Source organism: Chiloscyllium plagiosum, chromosome 3, assembly GCF_004010195.1.
Source record: "Chiloscyllium plagiosum isolate BGI_BamShark_2017 chromosome 3, ASM401019v2, whole genome shotgun sequence".
Classification (NCBI taxonomy): domain Eukaryota; kingdom Metazoa; phylum Chordata; class Chondrichthyes; order Orectolobiformes; family Hemiscylliidae; genus Chiloscyllium; species Chiloscyllium plagiosum.
The window spans coordinates 26,897,327-26,906,395 of NC_057712.1; the positions used below are offsets into that span (position 1 = coordinate 26,897,327).

General features: G+C 39.2%; 1 protein-coding gene and 1 long non-coding RNA gene across 3 annotated transcripts in view; one reads left to right on the forward strand and one right to left on the reverse strand.

The window, feature by feature from the left end:
• The window catches only part of LOC122541862 (glutamate-rich protein 1), a 16,427-nt gene extending 14,076 nt beyond the window's left edge, over positions 1-2,351 (reverse strand). The window contains exon 1 of one of the 2 annotated variants that reach the window (XM_043678950.1): positions 2,228-2,351. In XM_043678950.1, coding sequence (XP_043534885.1) covers positions 2,228-2,246 — 19 coding nt within the window. In that variant the 5' untranslated portion in view covers positions 2,247-2,351. Of the gene's footprint in view, positions 1-745; positions 823-2,227 lie in introns of those variants that run through there. The other variant, XM_043678961.1, reaches the window with a different exon arrangement.
• Positions 2,352-2,499: 148 nt separating this feature from the next.
• LOC122541863 lies at positions 2,500-8,186 on the forward strand. Its single transcript, XR_006309694.1, has 2 exons — positions 2,500-3,246; positions 6,375-8,186. It is a non-coding gene; the product is annotated as an uncharacterized LOC122541863 (long non-coding RNA).
• The last annotated feature ends 883 nt before the right edge of the window (positions 8,187-9,069 follow it).

Sequence of the window (9,069 nt, forward strand, 5' to 3'; positions counted from 1 at the left end):
TGGTTTCCAGCATCTGCAGTCATTGTTTTTACAATGTTGCAAGCAGTCAATTCCATGCCCCTACTACTCTCTGAATAAAGAAACTACTTGATACCTGTCTTATATCTAATCACCCCTAATTTAAAGCTATGTGCCCTCATGCTAGCCAGCATCATCCAGTGGCTCAGTGGTTAGCACAGCTGTCTCACAGCGCCAGGGACTTGGGTTCGATTCCAGCCTCAGGAGACCGTCTGTGTGGAGTTTGCACGTTCTTCCTGTGTCTGTGGGGTTTCCTCCAAGAGCTCTGGTTCCTTCTCACAGTCCAAAGATGTGCAGGTTAGGTGTTGTGGCCATGCTAAATTGTCCATAGTGTTCAGGGACATGTACGTTAGGTGCATTAGTCAGGGGTAAATATAGGGTACAGAAATGGGACTGGTGGGTGACTCTTCGGAGGGTCAGTGTGGATTGTTGGGCCAAAGGGCCTGCTGCCATACATTAGGGATTCTTTAAAAAAAAATGACAACATTGTCTTTTTCCAATGTGAATACTGACGAAAAATATTCAATTAGCGCTTCCCCTATGTCCTCGGACTCCACACACAACTTCCAACTACTCTATATAAACTTCATCCAAGTATTGGACAATGATCATTTCCAATTGAAGAGAATATTAACATCTGTCCTTGGCACTCAATGTAGTTACCATTGTTGAGTCGTCCATCAGTATCGTGGACATTATTATTGAAGAGAAACTTAACTGGACTAACCTCTTATCATTGCTGCAACCAGATCAAGCTGGCGATTCTGCAGTGATTAATTTACCTCCTGACTCTCCAAACGTTGTTCACCATCTACTAGGTAAGAGTCAGAGATTGAATTATTTCCACTTCATTTGGATGAATACAATTCTGACAATGCAACATCTACAGTCCACTTGATTGCCATTATGATGTATGTGGCAGTGTGCATTATCTAAAGCTTCACTTCAACAACTTCACAAGGCTCCTGACAGCATCTTCCAAATAGGTGACCTCTATCAACTTGCAGGTCAAGGGCAGATGATAAACAGGCACACCACCTCATGCAAGTGGCCCCCTCCAATGCAACTCCATCCTCCATACACACATACATCTAATACTTAAACGTTGATAGTTTCTGCCTCTAACAACCCTACAGTGACTTCGAGATTCCCTATACCTTTTTTGTTTCTTTTAAATCTCCAACCCCCCCTATCTTAAATCTCTGACCCATGGTCATTGATCTCTCCAAGAGGAAAGATTTCTTCCTATCTACCCTGTCTATGCCCTCCATAGTTTTATACGTCTCAATCATATTCCCCATACTCCAAAGGTCTCCTCTGCTCGAAGGAAAACAAACCCAGTCTATCCGATGTCTTCACAATTAAAACTCTGCAGCCCGGTCAACATTCTGGTAAATCACCTGTGTGAGTAACATCTCTCTTATAACATGGATTCCAACTGCCTTAACTTATAACATGCCTAACCAACGTAATACACAGTTCCAGCATCACTTTTCTGCTTTTAAACTCTGTGCCTTGGCTCATCGAGACAGGCATTCCATGTACGTTGTTAACCACGTTATCCACCCGTCCTACTACACTCAAGAGACTCCACAGGACATGCATACCAAGGGTCCCTCTGATCCTCAGTGCTTCCCTGCGTCCTAGCGAGAGAGAAAGTCAATATTTCGGGAGTGAAATTTGGTCTGTGGACTGAATAGTGACTTCTTGTCTTCCCAAGATTTAACTGCGGTGGACTCAATTCTGGAATTGGACGTCAGGCAGTCAAGACACACCCCGATGGGAGCCTAAAGTCGCTCTGGAAAGGCAAGCTCTCCCTCCCCAGGGGAAAAAAAAGAGAAAAAATAAATACTCAAAACCCTGAATTGTTTAAAGCGGAAGTTGCTGGAGAAAAATCAGCAGAATCTTTGGAGAGAGAAACCAGAATTAAGTTTTCCGGTTCAATGTGCGGGAAAAGGTCTGATAAGAACATGACCATTCTCGCTTCCCCACAGATGGCCGCTCAGCATTTTCTGTTTACATGGTAGATTATTTTCAGCTACTGCGAGGCTGCTGCCGCCTCGGGGGAAAGGAAATGGGTCAACCAGGCATTCGCTAGCAGGAGTCAATCGTTGAAGACTCTCTATCTGCACACGCTATGGTCAGGGTTTAATCCCCATCTCTTCCAGTGCCCGAAACCTCGAACTGCCAACTCTAGACCGTCCCTTACCACGCCGCCTGTCCACCATCACATCCCGCTCGAATTCCACTTAGTTCAAATCATCCGCTCGCGCTCCGTCCGTTAAACCGTCTTTCAGTAGGTCAACCCTCTCCCAGGGCACCAGAAACTACACGTCAATCAGCGACTGGCAGGCGGAGTCTGATGGATCAGCGGCTTTCCATTGGCCATCCGAGGTCAGAAAGGGTGGGAGACCCACCTTACGCATTACATCCGTCCGAGGCTGCCTCGTGTCCACCTACCCCAGGCCGCATGCGCTGTTCCGGCTGTCTCTGTGGCACATGCGCAGGACTGTGCAGCTTCGCTTGGCATAAGCAAAATAATTTCTTATTTTAATTTTTTGAGAAACAAAAAGAAAGTCCTAGTGGAAGCCGCAAACAGGAATTGGAAAGTGGGGCATTGTGGATTTAGTGGTCCGCGTTGGCGTGTCATACATGGTAGCGTTTTGGAAGAGGAAAAATACCATGTCAGCGTTGAGGAAGGTAAATATTTGGTGGGTGTTGTGAGCAGTTGGTGATGGAGAAGGGTGTGAAAGCTTGACTCTCTTTAATCACTCACACATTTCGGGAAGGGTGTTGTTGAACTTTGAATCAAAGAGGAGTTTGTCAGTGCGGAGTTCAGAGCGCGCCTGTTTAAATACTGTGTTTCAAGTTATCCAGGTGAGCTGCTGTCGTTCACCCAGGTGTGCGCAGATTAGCCAAGGGCGGAGTGAGTAGTCGACCTCCCGGCAACAAGCAGCCCCAGAAAGGCAAGGGGCAGAAGGGAATGATGGTGGTGTGAGCTTGCCATTCAGAGGGAAGGCGAACCGACCCAACTTTTTGACGAACCTGTATTGTAGAGGGAAGCAGGTGAAGAGGTACGAAATCTGTTTGAGTAGGACGACGCAGGGGAGCGAGGAGCACTTGGCGGATTGGCTGCAGGGGAGACCATAACAGAAACGCGGCAGTGGGCGATAGATGGAATGAGTGAGAGCTCAAAACTGCGCGCACTACTAAGGCAGCTTAACTGAGGTCAGAACCCAGTGACAGCGCATTGTCTGCTTAGATCAAAACATAATGTATTGAATTGCATTGAGAGTCGATTTTATTGGCCTTGAGTGTTTTCAAAGTTGTACTTGAGATTACAGGTGAAGCGTAATGCTTGCTAGCATGTATCTAGAAGGGAGCGGACCAGTTAAGGGATTAATATACAAAAACAGACCCTTCCTTTCTGAGGCAGGGCCACTGAACCTGAAACGTTAACTCTGATTTCTCTTCACAGAAGCTGCCAGAGCTGCTGAGCTTTCCCAGCAATTTCTGATTTACAGCATCCGCAGTTCGTTCGGTTTTTCTTTATTAAGGGATTATTATAAAGTATAGTTGCTATTTTGCTGCCAGCACAGGGTTGCCTGACTCAAATTTAAATGTTTAAACACTCGAGGGCAGAAGAGTGCTTTGACAGCAGAGGGCAGCCTTATCTAACCACGATGGACCATCGCATAAATTACCAGCCAACAGAAGATAGTGGAGCTAGGATAGAAAATTATTTAGAAAATAAAAACTGAGCAGGTCTGGCAGCATTTGTGCAGCGAGAAGTCCAATGACTTCCACAGACCAATTATTTTGCTGAAAGAACTTCAGTGCAGTGGAATTTGATATCACTGAACTGATCTGGGGTAATGTCTATTATATTAACAGCATTTGGGACAATGAAGAATTATGTCTCTTGATAGTGTCCAAGATTCCATGTGATGACAGCAGATGGTTACCTTCATTTGAAAACCTAAAGGAAAATACAAATTTGCTCAACTGTCCCATCTTGTTGTGTTATTTAGCCACATGTAACTTGGATGCCATAGGTTTTCATTATACTCACTATCTTTAAAATTGGATGACTGAGTCCAAGTATTTAAAATTCCTTTTGGTTTCCGTTCTATTTTCTGATTGCTGATTTAAAAAAAAAACTGGATGCTGTGGCCTGAAATTGTAATCTGCTGATGTATGATTTGGAAAATAAAATTAAAATTTCTAATGACCCATACTAGAACTATTGCTTGGATACTGTTTCTCTAAATTTGAAAATAGGGCAATAAAATGATTGCAGCATGACTGAAAACTACTGAAATGTGAATGTTCTGTATAATCAAAGTGCTTGCGGGGGCGGGGAATTACCTGAAGATTAACAACATTGAAATTTTGTTTCTCTGCTTTAACATGTATTGTATTTGGAGAAAGTTTCAAGGATGAATGAATAGTTGTATTTACAGTTTAACAATAATAATGTTAATGTTTTCACTGCCAGTTTATTGGCTGATGGAGAAAGAACATGCTATAAAAGAAATATGAGCAAGTTAAAGATCATCCTCTGCTTGAGGATCGGATGCAGTTTCAACAGTTTCAAGATAATTTTTGTTTTATGGTGAACCTCAGTTTGACTAGATCTTCTGATTATTCACTATTAAACAATATATTTAAATAAATATTTTTAGTACAGTTAAAGCTTTTTTTTGTATTTTGTTTAAATCTATTCAGTTTATTTCAAAGTCATAGGCACTGGAGTTTGAAATTCGTACTAATACCTCTTAACTCTCATATCTTCATATTATCCTGAAGTAAATCTAGAATGCGATTAGATTAATCTGAAATCTATTTGGAGAGATGTAGAGTGGGAAAAATCACTTACAAGATCAAGAAATCTCTTTAGCAGAAGTTTCCATTTGTTTCTGGGGAAATCATTTTTGACTGAAAATATATTGTTTTTCAAAATTCATTTGATTTCAGTCTATTCCCTTGTGAGCATTCTTATTTTTAAAGTGAAAACTTTTAATTCAATATATTAAAGTAAGGTAAATTTGTCAGTCCCAAAGTTCCATAGGGCTACTTTCTCATTTAAGTGTCTTAAATCACTGGTGGCAATTTACTAAGACCAATAAAGGAGTCCACCTCCTAACTGATTAAAGGATTCAACAAGGCAGCTAGTTTTTAAAGTTGTTTAACTTTTTGCTTATAAATACCTCTCATACCTCTTTATCATACCATGCTTGAGGAAAGGACTGAGCTCCGAAAGCTTGCAATTTCAAATAAACCTTTTGGACCATAGCCTGTTGTCTATGAAAAAGTGAGGACTGCAGATGTTGGAGAGTCAGAGCCAAAAAGGGTGGCGCTGGAAAAGCATAGGTCAGGATGCATCATGCATTCCTGATGAAGGGCTTATGCCCCAAACGCCAACTCTCCTGCTCCTCAGATGCTGCCTGACTTGCTATGCTTTTCCAGTATTACCCTTTTTGATTTTAACCTGGTGTCATTTGACTTTTGACCATATAGATGATCTTTTTTATTCTTCCTGCCAAAATGGACAATTTCACATTTCTCCTCATTATACTCCATATGCTGTGCTGGATGGATACTAATGTTGCTGAATATTATCTTGATATTGAAACAAAAACAAAATAGTGATTATCTATATACGATTCAGTTGTCTGCCCATTCCCTTTCTCATAAAATTTGATTGTGATGGGAAGGAAGAGTTGTAATATGAGAGATGTATAAATCCACCACATAAAGCTATTCGTGCTAAATGTAATTCTGGCGCGTTATGGCTTAATTTATTGTTTTTGTTTATTGCCATTCTCAAGGTGAAGAATAATAATCACTCTTTTTCAATGTTTGGATAGCGTTGTGTCCTTCAAGGGTCATATTACTAGCTTTGGTAGGTGAACAAAATGCTTTAGTACAGTTTGAGGGAAAATGTTATTCACATTACTTTAAACAGACATGTTGGACAAGCATATTTTTTTAAAAAATTACATTAGAATAAATTTAATTGCTAAAGTGATAATTATGTTCATGTTCTTATGACATAAAGCACAATTCTTTTTTTCTTCCCAGAACTTAGCCATTTCTGTAAAAATTTGGTTTTGGGTTGTAAACATGGCTAGCACGATCACATGTACAGCTGAGCACTTGATTTCACAGACTGGCAGGAGCTCGTGGACCCCAGTTTGAGAGCCCCTGTCAAATGATTTGTACATGTTGGTTTTAGCAATCTGTATGAACTTCATAAAAGATGAGGGAGGAGCTTCAAAACTAAGCCTGTTCTTGACTTGATTCATTCTTAAATTAACACAACTGCCTTAACTGTTATTGTCTTTGATTTTCAGGACAACCTGGATGAGTATAATTTTATCTTTTGACATTTACACATGGATGACTAAAAGTTTCAACTGCAGCAAACTTTTTATTAACCGGCACCTATAGGACCAGAAGTGTACCAGCTTATCAACTGTTCCAGTTGATCAAGATCCGCTAATCAATGTAAAAACACACACTAAGTAATAGAAATATAATGCAGGGGGTATACACGTTATTGTTATTCTTTATTTACAGCATAAATCACTGAAATAATAATGCAACTTTGCCTTAAATGAAACTTACTGGCAGAGATCCTTCTCACTTGTGCACTGACATCACTTGGACATCACAAAGATCGTGATAATACAGTAGACTTCTGGTATTTTAGGTGTATAATTTTTGTTAACTTATCAAGGGTGTGGTTAAAACAAAGTTTGCTGTATTAGAATGACTTGGGTGCTTCTTTTCATTAAACTATTAAGTCTTCTAAAATTCCAGAAAGTGAACTGCCGTGCTCTACTCCTCATTTAGACCTGGTTACCTTGTCAACAAACCTTAATGGTATTTTATATATTTTACAGTATATATGAGCTACAACCTTGATTAGTAATAATATATAATAAAATAAAGAACTGTAAATGCTGGAGTTCTGAAACGAAAGCAAAGTGCTGGAGAGACTCAGCAAGTCTGGCATTATCTGTAGAAAGAAACAAGGTTATCGTTTCTAGTCCAGTGAGACAGTGCCCTGAAAACAGAAAAAGCGAAGTAATTTTTGATGGTACTCTTTTTCATTTTATTGAGGTTTTCATTGAGTTAGTAAATGGTTAAGAAATAAATCTTGGGGAATTAGATTCAACATCTATACCTTACAAGAAAAATCACAATCCAATAGAGTTTATTTCAATATGGTAGCAGAAGAACAATCTAGTTTTATTAGAAACTCGCTTACATGTATGTGCAAATGTGCTGACTTGGACAGAATTTTTCAATTGAATCATAATCACTTTGCATACACAATGACCTCAAAACTGACAATATTTGCTAACATAGGCTTCTAGATTTAAAAAAAAATCTAAATTCAAATCCGATTGCAATCTGAAAGGTCTATTAGATATCTTCCTTTTCCTCCTCAGTTTTGTAGCAAAAATGTGAAGACACATGCCATAGAGATATTATCTTACTGACAATTAAATAGGTATTGATTATAATTTCCTACATCTAATGCCCTGGAATTCGTGGTTGTAATGATGTAACTATGAGTTTTTACAAGAGGTATGTTGTGAGACTGATAGTAGCTTTTGTCATCCATACATGCAGTGAAATGTGAAAATGAAGTTGACTCCCTGGAAGTATGTAGTGTGTGTTGTTGAAGTCCTTGCAGATTAAAAAAATCTTAGAACTTACTGGATGTGAATTTCCACTTTTTAATGCTGTAATTACAATGTGAAATCAGCCAAAATTGCTAAATGTTCCTAATGAGGTATAGATGGATTGTTAATTATGTATTGATTTCATAGTCATTGCTGAGAAACCATTGTACATTTATTGCTTTTATTAATGTTTAAAATTTCATGTTTTTAAAGTATGTTATTTCAACACCATTAATCCTACGTGTATACCCCAAACTATGTTTCACTTTTTAGGGTAATGTCATTGCAAGATCAAGAGTCGTTACTTGCAAAATATTGACCTACTGACTGTCTGACTTTAAGCTGCAGCGTAATCTTTGGCTTTCAATATTTGTGTTTTAAAAAAAAACTCCACAAATAATCTTCTTTGTCTGTGCCTTTACTTTCCTTGTTAATCAGAATGTCTGCATCATTAAACTGGTCTTTCATTTACATATGCCTGCCAAAGGAGGAATCATTTGGGCTGCTGTATGATTCACAATATTTATATTCCTAGAAGTAATGTTTCTGTCCTTCTGTATTCAGGAATAAACAACCATCAATTTCTAATTCATTAATTCTAGCTGAGTTCAGTAATGTCAGCCAAAACTGTGAATCTGGATTCTGCACATTTTCCTTGAATATGTGCAGAATGAATCTTAATGTCAAAGTACCATTAGAAAGAGAAGCGGGAGTAATTCATTAAGTTTACTGAATGACAGAGCCATTCCATTACATTTCTGACTGGTTGTGGCCTTAACTCTACTTTCCTGCATGTTTCCCCCTAATAACTTTAGACTCATTTGCTGATTCAAAATTCTGTCCAACTCTGCCTCCACTATGCTTTTTGGAAGAGAGTTCCAAAGACTGGCACCCTTCAGCCAGAAGAAATTCCTCCGTATTTACATCCTCAATTAGATTTTTTTGAACCACACCCTAGAGTGAAAATGTTGTAACAGTCCCTTTAAGCATGAACCAGCACATGCTCAGAGACAATAGATAGCAGCTGACTGGGTTTCAGAAGTGTCTCATTAACAACACAACTCTGAATAAAGTTAAAAATCACACACCAGGTTATAGTCCAACAGGTTTAATTGGAAGCACACTGATGAAGGAGCGTCGCTCCGAAAGCTAATTTGCTTCCAATTAAACCTGTTGGACTATAACCTGGTGTTGTGTGATTTTTAACTTTGTACACCCCAGTCCAACACCGGCATCTCCAAATCACAACTCTGAATAGATTATTTAGAAAATATCAGGACTAGATTTCCCTAGTAAGGAGAGTTGGTAGGAGGGGTAGAAAGAAGAATCAAATTTGTACTGAACAATGAAATGG